We start from the raw sequence: 22,949 nt of genomic DNA, 5'->3' as shown, positions 1-22,949 counted from the left end.
ATTGTTAAGTTCGTCACCCTTGCAACTCGGCTATGCTACCTTCCCAAACTGTATAACTGCCAGCTTCCTACACAAGCTAAAAGAACTCTGTAATGTTTCTTCTTCATTGCAATTTAATGGTCACATGAAGTTAAACAAATTATACTTATTTGCATACTTTGCTAATGAATTAGAAGCTGAGTTGGAAAGGATTGGTGATCCTGAGATGTTTGAACGACCTTCAAATGCAACCAGCTCTGAAGGGAAAACTGGAAAACCCAAGGGGAAAATACAAGGAAAATATAAGGTTTGTTGTAAAAGCATGATAATAAATATTAGAATATGCTTGAGACAAATTAACAGTAAACAACTCTAAGCTTTTCAAACTCGTTTTAAAACAATTCATGAAGAGAAAACAAAGGAAGTCACTACTGTGAGGGAGGTATGGAAATGTGATCTTAATAATTGTCATAAAATTTGGTGAACTTTTACCTTGAACTTCCCCAAGAATTATTAATGGTTTGAGAAGCTATTAAAGAGTGTTTCATCCAATATCCAAACACCTTCAAATTGGTAAAAAAAAAACACTTCTCGGTGTTTGAAAATTGGATGAAGCACTCTTCCTTATGTTTAATATATTACTTAAAACACAACATCACACTTCATTCACATAATTATATTGTAAATTTTGTCAACCGAACAAGAACAGCACAAGATTATGAAATACTGTGATCTATCTCATCCTTTAAAGGGATAGAGTAGAGTCCAGTTGAGACTAATTTGCATACACTGACTCGTCGTGGGATGTTTGCTTTTCTGCCAATGTTACAAAAGCTTTCAAAAATAGCACAATAAACAGCTGCTGTTATTATTACCAAAGAACATAAAAAAAACTTGTAAATAAAAAATTCAGCTAACTTTCTGAAGATGAACGCAATTCAAACAGATGAAAACAGCTTCCTGAACTCTCTGACAGTATACGTAGTTGGGCCAATGATTTCAAAGTGCTTCTCCTCAATGCGCTCATGTGCCTGGGGTGACATTAAGACATAATTTTTTGTGTATCATACAGAAAGACAGTGGGACTGCAGAGGTGAGACCTTCATGGATAAGAAAACTTCAACAGAAACAGGAAGGAGGTAAAAAGCAAAAAGAAACAGAAGCAAAGCAAGAAAACAAGGAGAAAGGAAAACAGGAGGTGAAGAAGAAACCTCAAGGGAACACAACAAAGAAAAAGCCAGCTCCTGGAAAGGATAGTGGGTTGAAAAAGCAGTCTAATGCCAAAGCAGAGATAGAGGAGAAGGAGAGAGTTGGAGAGGAAAGGGCTGCTGATGGTAAGGGGTCTCTGATTTTGTTTTATGTTTGGACTAGCAGGACTTACTGCAATGTGGTCAACTGTTGTGTATGTTTCAGAGTAAATTGTGTGCACTGTAGGCATCCATCAATCTAAGAAGACTATGGAGTCATCCTCTGGATATTCAATCTGATACTGCATCAGGTGTGGCTGGACAAGCCAATCTGGGGGTGGCAGTCCTTCCTGCACTGAGTGCAGGTGAAATCTGATGCTGGTCTGTCTTACTGGTTTTGGGCCTTTCTTCTCAGTCTCTTCGGCTCGGAGTGTTGAAAGCATCTTTTCAAACTTGGAGAGGCCCTTCTGCAAAGTCTGTTACCAGGCCAGTCGTTCTGAGGCTAAGGCTTCCCAGGTGTTCAGGTCAATGCTCATGGCAGGCCTTCAAGTCTCTACTTTCAGACATCTTTGTAGCATCAATGGGATCTGCCTGTAGGACGTTTTCCCTGTACCAATTTTCCGTGGAGGAGATCTTTGCACTGGACCATATTAATACTAATGGTAGCTTAATTATTACAAGCTGAAGGCTGGGTGTGGTACGCCTTAAGATCTGGGGTGGGGGGTAGATTTGTAACCCAGAGCTCGAAAACCTAAAGTAACTATTTAATGCAAAAATGCGTCAATCTTTCTTATCCCATTTCAGGCCAAAGTGGGTCAAAAACCATACCCATTGGGGATGCACAAACCTCAATAGCTTATACAAGGGCACACCTCCCCCAACTCCATCCCAAAATCAAGAGAGAAAGATATAGTTTAACAGGGATGGGCAGATCTGGGGATGAGGATGCTAAATTGAATGTTCAGTAAATACAGGTAGTGTCTATCAATGCAATGTTAATATTTGAATCAACGATGCTCTTTTGATTTGTAGATGACTGGGAGGTGCAGCTAGATGACAAGCCAGTCAAGACAGACAGGATTGGACATGAGATCAGTGACGACTATGAGAGAGAGACATCAGTCATTGAACAAGTCTTAGCAGCTGTAGTGAAGAGACGGGAGGAAAAGAGTAAGAGGCAGGGAGAAAGACAATATGGAGGGCAGGTGAGATTTGACTTCGCCAATTGATGCATGTGGGCAGAGTCACAAAAATAGGAAAATAGGGGAGCAGGGATGGCGCAGTGGTGAGGGCACTCACCCCCCACCAGTGTGGCCCGGGTTTGATTCCAGGAGGTTTTTCTCTGGGTTCTCCAGCTTTCCCCTCTCCTCAAAAGCCAACCCTTCTAAATTCAAATTCAATCTGGAAAGTGTCCCCAATTAGTGCTCTTCACTAAATATATTGACACTTAAATAGAGTGATTTATTTATTTTATTTAATGTCCAGAAGTGGCATTACACTGTGGGATGCTGATAAAACTTGCTACTTTCATTGGGGAAGAAAGAGCTCAAGTTTACTTCCTGCAATCTTTGCTGCAGAAACTTTAGTCATATTAAAGGGTTTTGTTTAACTTAACTTGTTTTGTAGTAGTGTTGACAAAGGTTAATGTCTGTTTAAAGGAGGAGCTTGATAGTGATGAAGAATGGGACTATCTTGTGGAACTAACAGAGCAAGCTGCTTCAGAGACACCAACCCAACAAGATGCACAAACACAAGACTCCAGCATCACTGAGAAACTTATGACTGATGCAGCATTCATCAGTAAAGTACAGAGTGCACTGGAGGCTGTGGCATGTGAAGTCTTGGATGGCTTGCTGGAGGGAGCCTCTCGCTTGAGACAGATTCTTAGAGTCCTCAGAAGTTTGCTGACAACTGCTTGGTAATGGATCTGTTACTCCTACAGAGATACTAAAACTATTATTCCATGAGCACACATTGGATATGAGATGATAGAGGCGCGTAGCGTCGAGTTGGCTATCTATCATCTCATATCCAACAAGCATGAGTGGAATAATAATATTGTTTTATTAAAACAATCACAAAATATTGCCAGATCTTGCTGACTTTGCATTGCAAGAACAACTAGAAGACAATTTAATTGTCGCTATTTCTTGGCATGGTATAATGGCTCATATACCATGGCCGCTAAGCCAATCAAATCCTTGGAATTGCATTTTACAATGATTCAGTTTTCAATAATTACACTTAGCTCGCTAGGCAGACAACACAGGGCACAAATATTTAACAATTATTCCATGAGCGCGCGTTGGATATGAGATGGTAAATAGCCAACGAGGCGCGAAACGCCAAGTTGGCTATAACCAATCTCATATCCAACAAGCGCGAATGGAAGTTTGGGTATGGAAGTTTGGGTATTGCTGTTGAAGTTTACTGAATTTTATTTTAAGTAAAAATTTCTTTCAAATTAAAACGACCGGATGTTGAGGCAACTTCCGACCAAAGCGCACGAAACTTAATGATCACATGACACGCGCAGCTCTTTGCAAACAGAGTTGTATGAAAAATCGAAAGCAAAGAAGATCAGACACAGTGGGCCATCTCAAATTCAAGAAACGTTTAAATGTACGAGTTACCACCTTTCTGAGACAAGCATTCAAGTGTTTTGAAGTTCCAGCTCATCGAGAAGCGTAATAGTTGTGCACATTTGAGCAAATGTTTTGCTGTGTGATGCCGAGCGAAGGAAGGGATCAAGGACGGCTTTTTTTTACGCTGAACTGAATTCCTCGCAGACGTTTTAAAACACTTAAGGCAAGTCCCAGTGTACGAGGTACAACCTCACTGAGACAAGCATTCATTGCAAGTTTTTAAACTTTAAGCTTATCGAGAAGCGTAAGAGCTGTGCACGTTTGTGCAAATGTTTTGCTGAGTAGTACCGAGCGACAGAAACGAACAAAAAAAATCGTAAAATCGTGCAGTTTTTCTGATTTTAAAGGAAACTTCAGAGATACGTACCATTCAATAGTGTCATACCGAACTTTGTGGCTTTTATTGTTGTTATATTGATTGAGATGGCATTGTTTGGTATTTCTTCCTTTTCTTTTTTTTTTCCTACATTTTTCCGAAGAACTTTTCGCTTCCCGCCGGAAAAAAAATTTAGCTTAGCGACACCTGGGGCAATCGTTTTCCATATTAGGTCAAACTACGGTATATGAGCTGATAACCGGGATTTAGTGAACCAATCAGAACGCTAGAAATGCAATATCCGAGGCTGAGAATTTAATAATTGGTTTTATCGACAGAGTTGATATGGTAATTTAGCCACCATAACAAACTGAACATTTGAGTGCTGACGTTTTGAGCATTAGACCCTCATCCACCACAGAAAATGTATAGAAAAGTACAGGAAGAATTGTGTAAATTGGCATAAATTGACATACATATTTGCATGGTTATACCTTGTACACATTTCCAAGAACTAATCTCATTGCTGATGGTTTTGTTGTTATCTGAGATTTCATGACTCAAGGAGATGTTTACTTGAGAGGGGTCACATAATTGAAGAAATTTAATATATCTGTGGCAAACAAGTTAACAAACAAATAAGTTTTAGTTCATTATTAAATAAACAAATAAATAAATATATGTAAAGTTTTAGTTTGCTTGGACCTAAAATATTGCCCATAACAACACGATGGACCCATTATTTTACGGGAGGGTCTTGAGCTGCATTTCTACTACATAATCAAGCTGAGCAACATTATTGTGTAATTGAACAATTTTTGATAATTGATGAATCTTTTATTGTTGCTCACAGCTCTCCTGAGGTAAAAATAAACTTTTCTACATCGATTGGGATTCCTGTGGATAATGTCACTCTTATAATACAGCTGATCAAGAAGCCAGGTCTGTCTCAGGTATGTATTTTATTTTAATATAACATTGCACTAATGTAATTTTAAGCACATTAGTGCAATACTTGTTTAAGAGAAGTATAATCATTAAGAAAGATAAAGTCAAAAATTCTGTCCAGGATGTGATAAAGTGATGGTTTATACCCTTCGGCATCTCATTATTTTCTAAAGAGATCGAATGTGTATGTTAATGATAATATTACACTTATTTCAGAACACACCTGACGGCCCTCTTACACATTTCCCTTGATTTTTGGTACAATTTGTGATGACTTAGGAACTTCAAGTTGCATGTGTAAACCAGCAGCAATTGTAAGGCAATAATATTTATTTCAGCACAATATCAGCAGAGGTGTGAGTTAAAGTGTTCCCTGGAAACTGCAGCAATATCAATATCATGCCAAATTCATGCTCAAATTACCTAAAATAACAGCGGGTTGACACAGGCAATTACAGTATTACATCGTAAGAAAATTGCACTCGAAATATTGACAAAACTTGCATGATTCAAATACTCACCCATTGAAGGGTTCTTTGACTACAAGCAACTAATATTATTTTTAGTTTCTGATCTACATAGAGCATATAGTTAGCAGTTAAAATTAGCAGACTTACCATAAATAATTGTCTTCAAACTTTAGCAACCCTGGGCAGTTCAAGTTATTGTGGATTTGCTTAATGTAACAACAGCATTCTTGCAGAACTGTACTCTTCTCAGTGGTGATACCACCAGAGAAAGGTAACTTGTAATGTCATTTTCAAGTGTAGGGACCAACAAAGTGAAGTGCAGATAGATAAAATGTTTTGCACAACAGTTTTTTGATTCTCATACCTGGAGCTAACTAATAGATCAGAAGTACAATTAACCATGATCATCCCTCTTCTGCCTTCCCTTGGCAATCCTGAGCATCTAACCTATACAGTGTAATTCAGAGGGTCAAAATGGAATGTACTTCATTTGCTGCATTGTTTTGTTGCCCCATTAGAGATCATGTGACGGTACTCTTGGGAGTAGTTTCTTTTAGAATTAGTCACATTAACGCTGGCATGCATTCTTTACTTCCAAAAAGACAAAGGATTGATTTTCCAAATAATGTCATGTGGTTTTTCATGGGCAATCAGCATATACAGCTGTAGAGCGAAAAAGGCTATTTGAAAAAAAAGTGTGGAAACCAATCTGAGGTGAAATGTAAGGCAGGTCACATGTACCATGCTAGACCATTAATCCCCTAGGTATGCGACTGAAGTTGATAGACTTGCAAATAGTCTTTTTTTTTTGGCACCCAAGATAAAATTAGTGATGTTTATTGCAAACTGTGGTTTTGTTTGCAGCGGCTCTGCCCTATTGAGCTGTGGAAAGAAACTAGTGGGTGTCCTACCAACATTGATGAAGCATGGTCAAGACAAGGAACTGCATCTCAGACAAGCCATTCTTGAGGTGTGTGCTATATGCACTTTGCTAAGATGCTGTACAAGTCATAAATGGCGGATAGAAACAAACCCACTTTGAACTTAACACATCTCTGTGGACTGTAAATATTAGGGCTCCTTGAAAAGTGTAGGCTCAATTACCAGCCGCTGTCACGGAAATGAGCCCATGCTCACCCCCAAGAGAAGAAAAGCCACACCACTGATATTGGGCGCACATTTTTGGTTTTAAAAAAGGGGTGGCTTATCTGTCAATTTTTGCAGTACTTGAAAATTTATTAGGGTAGCTTAGCTATGTCTGGGTTTGAAGAGATGATCATGTTTTATTTTTTGCAGTGAAACAAACTAATCATATTTCTCAACTACATCTCTTTGCACAGTGTGTTCAGCAAATCTGTCATGCCATGGACAAACAAACTACTGCAGACTCAGAGGAATTTTATGACCATCTTGTCACCTGTGACATAAAGAGTGTGGACTGCTTGATAACAGCTCTTGTAGTGGAACCGAATGTTATTCAAAAACTCAAAGGTGAACTTATTCTCTATGCTATTGACCATAAAAAAAATTCTAGATTGATATGTAGGTTGAGTACAAAGTACAAATGAAAAAAAAATGAACTTGCAAACCTTTGGCTGACGTTGTTTGAAACTACATTTTATTTTTATGAAGGTACTGATCACAGTAACAACTCACGAGATCTAGGAGTTGAAAAAATAGCTCTCTCTAACTCTGGGACAGGAGGAGTACTTCTCAGTTTGGTGGGGTGTACTGCCCAGTGCTCCAAACCCTTACCCTTTTTCAGACCTAAATATGTTATTTTTCACTACCCCTCTTCAGACCTACTATCTAAATCAGACCTGGTCTGCAAAATCCACACCCGTTTTCATGCTTTCAGACCTACAGGGTTAAAATCTATTACCCATTTTCAGACCTAAATGGCTTAAAAACCATGCCCTTTGGGGCAGCACATACTTATAGAACTTATATGAGGGAGTATCATATCCTCCCCACCCAACCCTGCTGGGTTGTAACTTGACATCAGGTTAGTTTTAGCAGCTAAAATTTGAGTGTGTTCGTTGGTGTGGCTGGTTCTGATCGTTGTTTTTATTTCCTTCGTTGTCGTGATTACAATAGGGGCAATCGGTGATTCTACATCTGTGAAGGCAAGAGTGGTCCATGTTCAGACAGTTGCCATAGCAACAGTGACAGCATTGGTGGGTGTATTTGATGGTTCCAATAATGAATCAAGTCCAAAAAGGAACTTAGCCAGCCTTGTGGCGAAGAAACTTCTTCAGCCTTCCAATGAAAAATGCCTGGATGTATTGCTTCTCCTTCTTCAAAATAAACCTTCAACATATTGTGTTGTGAAGTTGCTTGCTGGGCTTTGTGTGGTGTCCAGAGAACTGAGCATTCATCTTTTAAGACATTCAAATTGGACGACATTGCTGACCAAGTGTCTTGCAAGTTATAATGGAAAGGATTCTGACATTCAAGAGACTAGTTGTATATTGCAGGTTTTGTGTGCCATGGTGTCAAACTCAGAGGACATTCCTGCAGAGTAAGATTATGTTCTGTAATCATTTGCTGGTGATTACATTTTAGCAAGTCTTTTATAGGAAGGTGGGGTGACCTAGTGGTCAGGGCACCGGACTTGTAATCCGGAGGTCCCGGGTCCAAGTCCCGCTCTTGGATTTGTTTCCCAGTAGCCCCGTTTTCAAATCCAAGGCCACGCTTTGTAAATAGCCAACTGGTCCCCCCCCCCCCCCCCCACCCGACACACACACACACACACCAGTTGGGATTTCTAGCAAATGTTATGTTCAGTTTGTAGATTTATTTCACTGATTTATAGTGCCCCCAATTAGCGCTACAGTGCTAAATACTTCGATATTTAAATGAAGTCATTTATTTGTATATTTTGTAATGGCTTAGTAGCACACGCCCTGAAGGAGATATGACACTTCAAGCAAGCAAAATACTTTCACCTCTGTGGGGAGAGTAGTAATTCTCCTAGTCACTTCATGTAACAGAAGAAACTTGATCTTAGTACAGCGGAACCCCGTTAAGGACGGTGCCTTCCAATACCAAAGTATTTTTGTGCGGTTTATGACTATGTGGGAAAAGCAGATCTTAGCAAGGGTTATTGGTTACTCCCAATTTTCTTTTTGGATTCCACGCATTTTTAGATAATTAAGCAACAATTATTCTAAGAAACAGTAAAATACAAAACGCTGTATGGCGTTTTTTTTTTTTTTCAAATTGAAGCAAATTGAACGCATGGTTACCCCCAATTTTCTTTTTCGATACCAAAAGCGCTTGCTAAATTCTGCTTTCTCCGCATAGTTTTAACCGCGCAAAGATCTCCTTGTTTTAGTAAGTATCACTCATAGGAAACCCGAGTATCTCGAGATGTGCAGTAACAAAAATAGGCACCATCCTTAATACGACCACCTTTGGGCCGTGAAAACAAGGTCGTAATAACGGGGTGGTCAGATTTACCAGGTCATAAAACTTAGGAAATGACTGGACTTTCAATTCGTTCAGGGGACAAAAAAGTGGTCGTAATAACGAGGTGGTCGTAAGGCGGGGTTCCACTTTAACAACCCCAGTAAGTCATCTTTCTCATTTCAGCTGTTGGATTGGACGCAGAGTGTACTTGTTTTTAAACCCCGGGCGCTAGTTGTTGAAAGAGTAATTAACAATTATTCCACGAGCGTGCGTTGGATATGAGATGATAGATAGCCAACGAGGCGCGTAGCGGGGTTCCACTGTAGTGGGAATAATTGTTTCATTAAAAACAATCACGAAATATTACTAGGTCCTGCGGATTCCGCTTTACAAGAACAATAAGAAGACAATTTAATGGTCTCTTTTTCTCGGGCATGGTATAATGGCTCATGTACCATGGCCGCTAAGCCAATCAAATCGCTCGAATTGCATTATACAATGATCCAGTTTTTGATAAATAACTTTATCCAGCGGACAAAATGTAAAAGTTGGAGAATATTTTATCCACTGGATAACGTTATCCATTCTTCTAAGAACCGCGGCTTGGTTGATGCCTCTTAGGTTACCTTTGATTCTCAGCTTAACGCCAACAATCTATAAAGTATCTGCATGTGTTACATTCTTACAGGATCTCTGATTGCTCAGATCACATTGCCTCCATGTTCACTGACTCAGATGTGTTTGAAATCCAAGCTCTCTCTGCCATGTTGCTGGCCAAACTGCTCAGTTTAGATCCTAGATTACTGCAAATTGATGAAGGTAGTGGTATTTTAAATGCCATTTCCGAAGTATTGGCCAGACTGCCACAGGTTAGTAATTTTTATTTATGATGAGTTCAGTTGAGCGAACTCCGAATCAAGAAATCACTTAAAGGAAAAGTATCATGGGATTTTTGGTATCTTTTGTTAAAAATGATGAAATAAGACCTTCAATCAGCTGCCAAATAATTCTAGGATGACGAGAGGAAAGAAATCAACTCGATTCTTGAAAGGAACAACTCATGATCTGTTCTATTCTAGCGCATTTTGGAAACAAAAAAATGCGAGAACTTGAAAAACATTAGCCTAACATTTTTCAAGTTTCACTCCATACCGGCCTACTTTGTCTCTGACCAGAGGCACTAATCGACAGTCTTATTGCACTGGGGTGATAATTTATAACAAACTTGACAATTCAGTTTCCTTGTTTCTGCTGACAGACAAACATTTTTGGGTTTTGAAATGACAGCAAATTTACGTGATACTTCCCCTTTAATATTAAGGCCATCGGTCACCATGCCTGCGAAAGAACTACGAGCCAGTCATGTTACCCCATGTCTGGTGGGAACAGGAATTATACAAATAAAGCAGAACTTCAAACAACGTTATACATACAATACACGAAACATAAAAAACAATTAAAAGATAATTTTTTGGCGGAGAAGCAAAGCATAGAGCAGCATTTTTCGACAATTTAAGGCCACGATTTCTTGCTCACGAGTAAGCTGACATTTCTCATGATAAGTCCTCTTTCTGTCTTCTCAGTGTTAAAATGACAAGATAAAATAGATAGGTGACAGTGCTCATTTATGGGAAATAACCATTTATTGGTCAATGAAAATCCGTATGTTTCCAGTGTGATGCAAGCAAGGATAATCATCTTAATATTAGCGCCAACAACGCTCAGAACAGGCTCCCAAGTGGGGCATAGGGTGAAGAGAAAAATCAAGCTACAATCTTGGACACATCAAATGAAAAATTAAGACCACCCCTCTCCCCCTCTTCCTCATACAAATCGATCCATGACTACTCCTTATACTTTCCGAGATTCTGAAAATAAACTAGCCATTCCACTCCCACGCACAAACTACCTTCGAAATAGTTTTAACTGCAGTGGTGCTATCCTATGGAATAGCCTTCCTCAAAACTTAAGGCAAGCAGAATCTCTGAGTAATTTCAAAACACTTTTAACAAACACTACAGAAAAATGACGCGTTTTGCTTTGCGCGCGAATTCATCATTGATTTTGGGGGGAGGGAGGGGGAGGTTAATTTCTTTTTTTAATCTGTCCAAGATTGTAGCTCGGTCTTGGAGCGAGAAAAAAAGGGAGACCCCAGACCGCGCTCAGCTCACTCCGCTCCGCTCTCCGTTCTCTTCTTCCTACGTCCCACTTTGGAAGCCTGTTAACAGGTTCACGTTGGTTTGTCTAACATGATTGTCCAGTTGAAAGTGTTCCAAAAAGAGCATTTGTTGATGACCTTGAGAAACATTACCTTTACATACTCTCACCTATTCTTGCTATTTTGTTTCTTTGTTAGAGACCGTTAACAATCGTGGGTGTTGCTGAAGGCCTTCTGGATGGTACTGTGGAGTTACTGGAATACTGTCTTACTCAGGTGGATAACTTTCATCTCATTTCTCTTGCTTTAGAGCTTATGATGAAGAAAGTTGTTAGATCATGGATAGGTGGATTTCCACTGTCGCGTAATTTTATACGCTTTAACGGGCGTGAATTTACGCGCGTAAATCAAAATAGTTTTAAAATACAACACTTTTTTATTTTGAAGACTTGTTTCGGCCTGTTGTAACGGCCGAAGTATGTCTTTAGAGTTAAAAAGTGTTGTGTTTTTCTTCAAAATGATAACGTTATTCTTTCTATCAAGACCTTTTGGAATCAAAATAGAAAAAACGTATGGGCGGAACCTTTGAAAAGTTGAATCTGGTTCAACTTTCTTTTGCAGTCGTAAGCCGTCTATACATTTCCTTTATATCTTTACGCACGTAAATTCACTCCCGTTACCGCATGTAAAATTGCACGACAGTGGAAAGCAACATTTAACTGTAATTTTGTACAACAATTATGAATTAATACTCCCTTCCAACCATCTTGTGTTTACAGGATAGTGGCTCCAGGGTGTCATCCCAAGTTGTTGATGGCAGTCTCTGGGACAGTTTATGGTCTGCAGTTGGTGTGGTCTTGAGCATTGCCCCAGATGAAAACTTAGTTTTAAGGTAATTGTACATAGGATTATTAAATGTTTTATTCAAACTCAACAATAAGAAGTTTATAAATGATTGAACCCACCCCCTAAGACCCAAGGGCAGTTAGGTCTGGAGGACATCAAAACTCGTTCGTTCTTGTAAACTTACCAGTTTTGATTTCCTCGTGACCAAACCATCTGTCCTTGGGTCTCCGAGCCGTGGATGGATTGAACCAGGATTTGTTTTTATTGACTTTGTCAGTGATATAGAGATGCCTGAAGAAGAAACTCATGTCACAGTAGGTGCTGTGCAGTGGGGAGTGATGTCACCTCAGGGCTTGGAAACGCTATTGAATGTGACACACATGTTATTTACCAAGGTAGGTGGCCACATTACCCATATTGAGATGACAATCAACAACCATTTTGCCAGGAAAACGAACCTAACCTCTCTTAAAAGTAGGCGAATCCTTAATATTGTTCCTAAGAAACAGTCTCACATGTTTAACAGTAATTGGGATATTATGTTAGGAATAATGTAGCCTGCGAAACAAAAGTTTCTGTGGAGTTTCCTGTACTAAAGAGCCGTTTTCCGTATTTTGGAGGCGCGCGAAATGGGGGGAGGGGGAGGGAAGGAGAGAGGGAGAAAACCTTCCTCTCCTTTCCCCTCCCCCCTCCTCCGTTTTTTCGCTCACGTCTTAATTTCCGCGCGGTCAAACAGCGAAAATCGCACAAACGGAAATGCCTTCTGCACAGACTAGGAGTAATAATGATGATGTTATCGTGATGTTATAGTTACCGTCAGTAAGCGTTTAAACCACAAAAACGCTCATGAGGCTGAGCATTGAACTTCACAAACAATAACTTAATAACTCAAATTGAACATAGCAAGACCATTTGGCTAATTTACAATTATAATTACTAATTTACGGTGAACTAGAGATCGATCTTGTTCAGGTTAAAACGCAAAATTCTGTTGTCGGTCAGTTAAAGTTAATGCCCCTAGTAACGTCTTTTTCCGGTTGTACTTTACAGACTCCATTGCAGAGTATAATGAAGTTGATTGAACCTCCTGCACGTGCAGTTTCCTTTTTGAGCAAAATGCTTACGACAACGTTTGTGGAGCAGCTCTCTAAACGGTAAGTAGTGGTAAACCTTGTAAATAGAGCCACCAAACCGATCGTGTCTGTATCAGAGAGTTGTCTGTTTTCGAGGTGAAGCTTGCATGAATTTTTGCCTCGCTTGATCTTAGTGAACAGCAGAACTGTCTGTATTAAAGCAGTTTTCAAATCAGGGGCCCGTTTCTCGAAAGTCCCAGTAACTTACCGGGCCCGATAAGTTTATTTTTAAATTTGTTTTCGCTGATTACAAAGTGATTACAGACATGGTAGTTGGCCAATGTTTTCATACAATTATAAGATTTTAAAATTTAGTATTTAAAGCTAACAAAGAGTGACTCCTGTCAAGAAACATTTATCACCAAAGACACTATCGGCCCCGGTAAGCTACTGGGACTTTCGAGAAACGGGCCCCTGGGCCGTAAATCTAAAGTACCTACTCTGGCCAATCACAGCATCCGCGTTTAACACAATGAACCAATCAGAACTCAAAGGAGATACGTATAATCGGAACAAGCGCGGGAAAACGCGTGCGAGGAAGTCACGATTTAATTTCTACTTGGTTGGGAAAGTTCGGGAAACGCCCAACTTTCAGTTTTCTTCATTTTAAGATTACGTGAACGTCGAGTTACAAGCCTTGGAACGTTTTTGTCTTACTGTACATGTGGTGTCTTACAAAAAGTCAGTGTTGATATTAAAGTATGTTCTTCTTTCAGTCTGGCAGGTGCTAAGCGGGAAAATAAAGGTGAAGATGAAGAAATACTCAAAGTGTTCACAAGCAAGGTTAGATATGTGTTGTTAAAAATTAACCTATTCTCTATTTTGGATAATGCTGGAGATTCAGTTACCCTCTTATGTTTAATGTGAACACGGCATTGGGAACTTATGGGTCAGATGACACGGTTACAACATGATGATGATGATGATGATGATGATGATGATGATGATGATGATGATGATGATGATGATGATGATGATGATGATGATAAGAAGGACAGGGAGGAGGAGGAGGAGGAGGGGGGTTATATGGCACTCGACAACTTAATGAAACAAGTGCAAGTGATATTCAACCTCATTCCCAGAGCTTTTCCCTTGTCAAAATGGGGAGGGGCGGGAAGCCATGGTTGAGTGATATTGCAACGAGTTTCAACAAAGGCATTTCATTTGATTAACATTAAGTTTTAACTCCTATAGACTCGAATCCCCCACCTTTTCTTCAGAAATCAGCAAAGCCCCCTCTCTATCAGTGGTACCCTATAGTCTCATTTCAGCTGTTCCTTAACTCGCCGCGTGCCGTTATTTGTTATTTCCAACACTACATAAAGCACTAAAATTTGGCGCAGTGTGTAAAACCTGTTCAATAATGCATGTCATAATCATCTTTCTGACGTCGTTTATCTGACAACTCTGATCTTAGCTCTTATGGCAATCACCCAGCCTCATGCAGATCATCGATACTTGCTGTTTGTTGGTAGTGTGTTTATTAACGTTTATCAACTAAAATCCCTTGCAGATCATCAAGATATTTTATTTTCCATTCGCCATAGACTTAGAAGAACACCTTCTTCATGACATGCAAAGGTAAGCGCGGATTTTTTTAATTTACATTTATTGATCATTGGCGGTATCGCGCAATACTGAAGTCCTCTAGATGAGTAGTGAATTCGTGTTGCATGAAAGAGAAACGTAGCCTTTGGTTGTTGATGTAAAACCTCCGCTCTCAAATTTTGTCTTGCTCGGTCTCATCCCACAATTGTGCCGTTGTCTCCTTTTGCTACTGCGCATACGCTCTGCGCATCTATGGATGGTAGGAGAAACTCGGGTTTCTTAAGGAAGGCACGAAGGTCAGTTTTTTTTTTAAAGAAACTATGGTGCTACCTCGATTGGGGAGTAGAAACGAATGTTTGTTTTTATCAACAGAGTTGACAACTAAAGGTAAATTGGCCACCGTAAAGAGATTTGAGTGATGACGTTTTGAGCGTTAGCCTTTCGTCGGTGCGAATTAACGGTATTAATTTTCTAAAGGAAGGTGCCTACTAAACAAGATATTTTTTCGCGATTTATGACTATGAGGGAACGCAGATCTTAGCAAGGCCTGTTGGAATCCAAATAGAAAATTGGGGGTAACAGCGCATTTTTCAGACTGAGATAATGAAGCTTTATTTTGGAAAAAATGCCATGAACTGTTATGTCGCTTTATGTATTTTAAAGCTTTTTAGAGCTATTATTGCTTATATATCTCTGAAAAAGGCGAGGAGACGCGACGCTGTAGTCTCGGGCAAAAGTACTTCTTTCTCCTTTCAAACTGACAGTCGTTCTTTGTTTTTGTTTTTGTTTTGTTTTTTCTTTCTTTTGTTAGTGTTTTGTACCAGTACAGACTGGTGCCTACGCTTGTGGACTTTGCATTCAAGTTTTCACCGATGGAGGACCTGGATCTACCACTTGGTGAGACTAAAATCTACTACAACGGTTTATCGCGTAACCCTGAAATAACAAATGTACTCGGTTACCTAAATATTTGTAATGGAGTGGTTACAGTAGGTTGTTACATATAGCCAATAAGCTTACTGAAAATAATACAATGAACCTATCGGGACTCGAAGTTAACAACGCGTTACCAGTTTCAAGTGCGGGAAAACTTCAGCCAATGGACATTTATAAAAAAAAAGCATTCTCTTAGGATTTTTTTTCTTATATTTTCAGGTCTGATTTCTCGGTTGGTGCTAAGTGATGAGATGTTTGTCACACAGCTTGTAAAACATGTCACGAGCAGCAAGGTAAATCAACGCGTGGCAAGAGGGGAATCACTCGCACGCACTCCCTCGCTTCGCGCGCGCCCGATTCTCTCCAATCTTCTCCGGGGTTTTGTCAGGGTGAAGCGTCAGTAGCCCATAATTTGAAAGCGTGTTACAAGGTTTTCTTTTTCTTCGTTTTCTTTCTAGGCTGAGCCCTTCTTAGCTTCACTGGTGTCAGTGGATAACCCTATTACTCTTCTGAGTGATGTCATCACGATACTAAGTCATGCGGCACGGAGTTCCTCTGAGTATGTTTCCGTGGTTACCAGAGTCCTACAAGGAGATCTAGGTAAGTGCAATTCTACCAGATGGTTTCTCTTTTTCACAGACAAGTCCTCTTAAATTTGTGTCTTGGTTGCTGAGAGAAAATGGTTTCTCATATCAGTTTAATCTTAACGTTTCGTTAAGCTTCAAGCTCTTATAAATATTCATTTTTTATGGTGTTGTCTCCCTGTAAAAGTATTTTAATAACATAGCGCCCGCATGCTTCCCCCATCTGACTTGCACACGTCATCGGATGGACGCACGGCCGTGCGTATGTTGAGAAATGTACCATGATGACGCTAATAGGAATTAGATTAGGATGCACTCGCGCTATGTTATAAATGAAGAATATGAGAAGACAGACAAGTAATTTATTATCTATTTTCCAGAATCGTATGAGCCTCTGTACAACCTGCTGACCCATCCAAACTCGTCTATCGTTGCCAACGCTTGTGGCATGCTGGGTAATATTCTCAAGCATTCTGTCGTCTTCTATCCAGCTCTTCAGAGGTAAGAAAGTAAGGAGTGAAAAAGGTGTTTCAAAGAGTTTGACAGAATGTATATATCACATAGATAAAGGGGGGTAGTTTCTAAACAGACTCGGGTAATGGGTTGGTGGAAGAGTGAAAACGAATGCTCGTTTTTCATCAACTGAGTTAATAACGTAAATTATCAAAAATATGATCATTGGATAATATAATTCCAGAGTTTTGATTGGCTTAGCGGCCATGATATATCAGCCATTATTCCATGCAAGAGAAGTAGCGACCATTTACTTCAAACTTACTTCTAACTAATTAACTTCTAAATTGTTTTCTGGTTGTTCTTGCAAAGCGAAATCATTAAAATCTAGCAATATTTCTTGTTTTTTTTTTTTTTTTCCACGTGCATATTAGCCAACTCGGCGATACGTGCCTCGTTGGCTATCTATCGTCTCATATCCAACGCGCGCTCGTGGAATAATTGTTAATCAGTGTAAAGGAATACAAAAGCTGACGTTTTGAGCGTTGGCCCTTCGTTCTAGGTTTTTTTCGGCTCTCCGTGTTGCGTCTATGTAAGGAGAGGCCGCAGACCGCCTTGTGTTTTTGAGAATGGTTCGGGAGATTTAAGTGTCAAGCGACTAGCCTGGAAGGTATTTCTTTCAACGTCTCGGAGGTGCTTGTGGCAACGGTCATCTAGTGTGCTTCCTGTCTAGCCAATATATGTATTTTTGTTCAGCCAACTACCCATGCAGTCTTTGTATTGCAAAGGGTCTGGGAACTAGTGTGAATGGGGGGTCCACGCGAGCATCCACCCTTTCGGCGCCTCGCGTCTCGCGCGAATCCCCGCTTTAACGGCAACAAAACGTATTGCGTATCTCGTAAAACCAGTGATTTTAATAAAATTCGACAAAAAACCTCAAGATTCGAGTCAACGAAAAATAAGACCTAGAAAATAGCAACTTTTTTCACAATGTTTGTCTTTACAGGCTAATATTTAACTTAATATAGAACAAGGTATGAATCTAGACATGGCAAAGGTGTAAGCATCAAGCGGCATGATTATACTGTTTACAAACAGTTAGTCAACACAAATCAGTTACTAAGAACGGATCAAATGTACCCTGTGGGACGAGGTTGTTTACGATTTTGGGTTCGTTCCAGAAGTAAAGTGGAATGTTGTTTTAAACTTGTTCAAGTGCAATTGTTGATTGTTTAGTTAAGTACTTAAGTAAAAAAGGTATGAAAAGGCTTAAACAATAGCCGACAATGTTTTTAGCAACTTATAATAATGATATGGACGATTGCGTAGAAGTGTTTTTAACGGCAACAAAACGTATTGCGTATCTCGTAAAAACTACTGATTTTAATAAAATTCGACATAAACCTCAAGAGACGAGTCAACGAAAAATCCTCGAACCTAGCAATTTTTTCCACAATGTGTGTGTCTTTACGGGCTGACATTTAACTTAATGTAGAACAGGGTATGAATTTAGATGGTAAAAGTGTTAGCATCAAACGGAATGATTATACTGTTTACAAACAGTTAGTCAACACAAATCCGTTACTAAGAACGGATCAAAATGTACCCTGTGGGACGAGGTTGTTTACGATTTTGGGTTCGTTCCAGAAGTAAAGTGGAATGTTGTTTTAAACTTGTTCAGGTGCAATTGTTGATTGTTCAGTTAAGTACTTAAGTAAAAAAGGTATAAAAAATAATGTATTCAAAACTGACTTTTTTAACGCCTTCAAATAGTAATTCGTTTATGTATGTCCTTAACATCGCCTGCCTAGATTAGCTCGCTATTTGCAGGCGGTGTTCATTTGTAAGTAACGTTTGAAAAACTTAATAAAACTTGAAACTTGAAACTTGGTATGAAAAGGATTAAACAATAGGCGACAATGTTTTAGCAACTTATAATGGAAATCATAACATGGGTTTTTCATCTCGTTTTACGAAGTGGAGAGGGTTAGTAAAATGATTTGATCTTGCTATAAAATCAGTGAGGATGTTGCGGTAAATGTAAATTTTAAAAAGTTATAGAAACAATATGGCATTTTCAAAGCTAAGTTCTTAGGTGTTAATGAACTGAATTGATAATAACATTTGACGTTAGATCGAACTAATGACCTCAACGCGTGGTACTATTTTTCTATGATAACTGTCAGTTTCGGACGCCCTCATTGGTCAGGCCGTGGCTATTGACTAGTGGTGACGTCACAAATGAAGTAATTGTACAATGTGCTTTGGAATGTACCCTCTTGTGCAGTCTCTATTTAATTGCTATACAATTGTACTTTATAGCTGATAATAAGTAACATTCTACAATTCTTTTGGGACACGTTCTAAGACATAAACAACATTTTTCTTGGCAAAGTTCCACTCGTTGCTCTTTGCCGATTTGTTTTGATCAACTGTTTTTACATTGTACCTGCTCAATTAGTTGTTTCGCCCAGTTTTGATCTGTTCAATTCTTACCATATTTCTATATTGATGATTATATCAGCCCGTTAAAACACTGCAAAGTTTACTTTTTTATTGGCCTTTTTCTTTGACCAGAAACTCGAAGCTAATTTTTACCCTAAGCTTCAACAAAATGAATGATATTACATGTAAAACCTACGCAATACGTTAGGGCGTTCAGGCCCGTAGCAGGGGGAGGGGCAGGGGGGGCTTGAGCCCCCCCCCCCCCCAGAATTTTTGGAAGTTGAAAAACAATGTGCTAAAAAATATATGAGTAAAACAAATAAATGTGCACTGATCAATCAGTCTTGAACTCTGATGCTGAAAGTGCCTTTTCACAACCTTCAATAATTTGTTTACTACGGTACCTGTCAGTTTCCTTCGCTAACAGTTTGTTTTTATATACAACAACAACAAAGGCATTCCTACGGTACCTTGTAAATCGGAAATAAGAACCAAAATGGATCGAAATCAACCAATTTAAAGCCGTGAAAGCTGTTGAAATAAACTGACATCCGCTCATTGATAGCAACATAAATGCCCTTAGTTTATAACAATTTAGTGTTTATCTGTAATTATCAAAAGCCACACAAGCATGTCCTCTCAAGAGCCAGAGAAAAAAAAATGTCCTGCAGTCGGATTCTTACTGCCCGATTCCAAATTTAAAATGTGAAAGAAAAATCTGTCGTCGTTTTTTATCTCCTCCTTCAAACGTGAAATTAGGAAATTTCATGTGGTAGTCTGCGTAAAAGAAACGGCAAAGAACTGTACCAAAAAGTGTGATGCAGGTGCAAAGTTTTTGTGTTACTTACTAAATCTACTGTTTTTTTTTTATGTTCTCGTTGCATTTTAAACTCCCTAATCGGTCTGTGTAACCATTTTTTTGCTTGGCCCCTCCAGTTGTTTTGGCCTTGCTACGGGCTTGCAGATATAAACAATCACGCTGATTTCAATGCAATCGCACTCAAGGACCATCTCTGCCAAGTCACACTTAACCACGTTGCCGATTTCTTTTTATTTTTCTCCTTCTTAGTATACTCTGGGTGATGTTCAATTCTCTCAAGTGACTACTGCAATTTAGTCAAGCAAAACAAATTATTTGTAATTAAACTAAATCCATGTCAGTTTTTTACTTAATGGGTTCCTCTTTGTTTATCAAGTACTGATCCAAATTGAAACCAAACCTGTCTGGTTTCACTTCTGTAAATAACTCACAGCAAAAGACATAAACAATAGTTGGTTTTCTTGTAATTAAGAAATGGTTTGGAGTTCGTCCTGTGTTTTCGAAATGTCTTGGGTCACCTGTGACTGGGTGATGTTTTTTGTTAGCTTGCGAAAAAACACTGTCTCTTAACATGAACAATTTTAAACGGTCCCCCATCTCTAGCTTCCTAATTTTTCCTCGCGGTTTATCACTGAATGCCTTCTTTGTTTGCAGAACAAGTTTGTTATCCACGCTAATAAGCTGTCTGAAGAGTGACGATTCTAATGTTCGCAAGGTAAATCCTTTTCCTTGTCATTTGCTTTTCTGACAAGTTTTCACTGTTTGTGATTTTTGTTTTCGGTGGTCTGTCTCTGAGTACGAATTAACGTGTCGTTGTTGTTTATGTCGCTTTATTATTATTATTTTTTTTTTATTTTCAAGTAGACAAGTAGCTCAACAAATTCTTTGTAGTGCCTTTATAAGAAATCTCTTGATTCAGGTATTTTTTCCGCCTTGGGGGGGGGGGGGGGGTACTCCTATATATGAGCTATATAGGTATGTGCCGCTGTGAAGGGTATGGTTTTCAGCGAGTTTACTCTCGAATAGGGTATGGAAATCACAGAGTTTTGGCCTAGAATAGGGTATCATTTTCTGCGAAACTAATCAGTTGCTTGAAGAATTTAGTCTGAGAAAGTTTCCCGGTAAATGACAGTTAAAAATCGGAAATAGGTCTAGGATAGGGTAGGGATTTTCGGTGTTTACTCTAGAATAGGGCTGCGAAATAAAGGTTAACATGGCCTAGTAAAGGTTAAGGTTCTCAGAGTCCCAGCGGCACGCCCCAGCTAAAAATTATGGGAGTACCCCCTCCCCCCCCCCCCCGGGTGTTTCAGTTAGTGCATGGCACTGCCACTCTCGGAAAAAGAGAATTCGAGTTCTACCAACAGGAGTCGAACCTTCGCTAACGGACACTGTGTCACTGTTTGAAAAAATATCCCTATCCCCGGCTTAAAACATAACATCTCATTTCTTTCACATGTACTTGCGTCTTGTTTTGACAGAATGCCAGTTTCGCTATTGGTAACGCTGCATACCATAGCGATTCTCTGTATTCAGCACTGAGCCCTGCTGTACCTCTGCTGGTTGAACTGCTGACAGACTCTGTGGCTAGGACAAGAGCTAATGCGGCAGGTAAGCAAGGGGTTAAGTTCAGACCGGTCGTTAAGCCCTAACAGTGATCAGCATCAAATTTCTCCTTGTAATATCAATGCTTATTCAACCCCTGAGGTAATGGGAATTAAGGATATGATCACCCAAAGTGAATTTTCTTGATATTTCAACGACTTCTCCCCAGTACTTTTATAAGAAAATTATGGTAACAAGATAGGAGAATTTGTTCTTTGATAATGGGAGTAAAAGGGTTAATCCGTCTACTCAAAAGGACGGATTAACCGAACATGCGAGGAAGTGTTTGGTCACTCGGAACAGCAGTATTACGTTCCTTTTAGCAAGATTTATGTTACTCAGAATAGCTATAATTGCGTTCTTTTGGTTAGGTTTTGGTTTACCTGAAATAGCCTAATGTTGCGTTCGATTGACTGTATTCCGGAATAAGAATAAGCGAAACAGTTGCTAGATTTTTCTTTTTAACGCGATAATTTTAGAGCAATTTTGTACTCCAGTAACTCCAAAAACCTCTTACGAGGGATACTAGTAATCGTTTTTTATTCTTATTTCGGAATGGGGTCAATCGGACGCACCCTAAGCTGCTTTCTTTTAGAAAGTTTTTGGTTTATCCAGAATGCCAGAACAGTCCAAGAAGACTGCGACCAAGTGATGTACTTGTTTCTCATCCTCGAAGACCCAGGGACAGATAGTTGGGTGAGGAGGAAGGTCAAAGCTCGTTCGTTCTTGTGAACCTACCAGTTATTGACCCAACTATCTACCCCTGGGTCTTTGAGGATGCTTGTTTCTTGAATGAGAAAATTTTCTGTTGCAATCTTGTCTTGTTTCTTGCAGGCGCTTTGGGCAATATGGTGAGACATTCACCATCGCTATATCAACAGCTTATCAAGACGCAGGCACCTCATGGGTACGGAATTTCAGTCTTAACAGTCTTTTTAATTTAATGTGCGGCAGGCATATTGGAATCTAACGTACCATCTAAACCAATACAGCAACTTTAAGGTGGTTATAAGGTGGCCAACTGACGTGATGACTTTCAGATTGCCAATCAGAACAAAGCTATTTTTTCACGTGACCAATCCGGTGCTGAACCAATCAAACCCTTAGGTTGATGTGGTCGCGCAATGTTTCCCTGCGTGTCTTACCATTACACGTTTACAATTCAGGTTCTAATTGGTCAATTACCCCACGTGGTCATCCTAGTTGGCTTCATGATAACTTGGGTTTTAGCGTTACTGCGGCCTTTGATAAAGTAGTGTAGAGTCTTAGAACTGTTTATAATGTAAAGATAATACTGGCTTTGTTCAATACATACTCAGAGCGATTTTCGCTTGACTTTGAATGATTACGCGAGAACAAAACCGAAGAAATCAAACTGTGAAAGAGCCATTTGATTGGCTGATTTGGTTTGGGTAGAGAACCAGATTACATTTGAAATCGTTACTTTTGGTGGGTAGCTAATTTCGGG

At 39.4% G+C, this 22,949-nt stretch overlaps 1 protein-coding gene across 2 annotated transcripts in view; it reads left to right on the top strand.

The window, feature by feature from the left end:
• Positions 1 to 22,949, top strand: part of LOC146476481 (serine/threonine-protein kinase 36-like) — a 32,546-nt gene that overhangs the window by 7,743 nt on the left and 1,854 nt on the right. For both annotated transcript variants that reach the window (XM_085114371.1, XM_085114370.1), the window contains exons 10-32: positions 174 to 286; positions 1,052 to 1,313; positions 2,199 to 2,371; positions 2,825 to 3,084; positions 4,981 to 5,080; positions 5,719 to 5,816; positions 6,410 to 6,515; positions 6,886 to 7,036; positions 7,643 to 8,066; positions 9,645 to 9,825; positions 11,313 to 11,390; positions 11,894 to 12,006; positions 12,238 to 12,355; positions 13,011 to 13,114; positions 13,810 to 13,876; positions 14,607 to 14,674; positions 15,453 to 15,538; positions 15,797 to 15,870; positions 16,036 to 16,177; positions 16,542 to 16,662; positions 20,534 to 20,594; positions 21,358 to 21,487; positions 22,316 to 22,388. In XM_085114371.1, coding sequence (XP_084970497.1) covers positions 174 to 286; positions 1,052 to 1,313; positions 2,199 to 2,371; positions 2,825 to 3,084; positions 4,981 to 5,080; positions 5,719 to 5,816; positions 6,410 to 6,515; positions 6,886 to 7,036; positions 7,643 to 8,066; positions 9,645 to 9,825; positions 11,313 to 11,390; positions 11,894 to 12,006; positions 12,238 to 12,355; positions 13,011 to 13,114; positions 13,810 to 13,876; positions 14,607 to 14,674; positions 15,453 to 15,538; positions 15,797 to 15,870; positions 16,036 to 16,177; positions 16,542 to 16,662; positions 20,534 to 20,594; positions 21,358 to 21,487; positions 22,316 to 22,388 — 3,103 coding nt within the window. The remainder of the gene's footprint in view (positions 1 to 173; positions 287 to 1,051; positions 1,314 to 2,198; positions 2,372 to 2,824; positions 3,085 to 4,980; positions 5,081 to 5,718; positions 5,817 to 6,409; positions 6,516 to 6,885; positions 7,037 to 7,642; positions 8,067 to 9,644; positions 9,826 to 11,312; positions 11,391 to 11,893; positions 12,007 to 12,237; positions 12,356 to 13,010; positions 13,115 to 13,809; positions 13,877 to 14,606; positions 14,675 to 15,452; positions 15,539 to 15,796; positions 15,871 to 16,035; positions 16,178 to 16,541; positions 16,663 to 20,533; positions 20,595 to 21,357; positions 21,488 to 22,315; positions 22,389 to 22,949) is intronic.

This window comes from Pavona decussata, unplaced genomic scaffold (assembly GCF_977016875.1).
Source record: "Pavona decussata unplaced genomic scaffold, jaPavDecu1.1 SCAFFOLD_76, whole genome shotgun sequence".
In the NCBI taxonomy this organism is placed as follows: Eukaryota; Metazoa; Cnidaria; class Anthozoa; order Scleractinia; family Agariciidae; genus Pavona; species Pavona decussata.
Note: the sequence above shows the minus strand (reverse complement) of the source record. Positions and strands in the feature narration are given on the sequence as shown.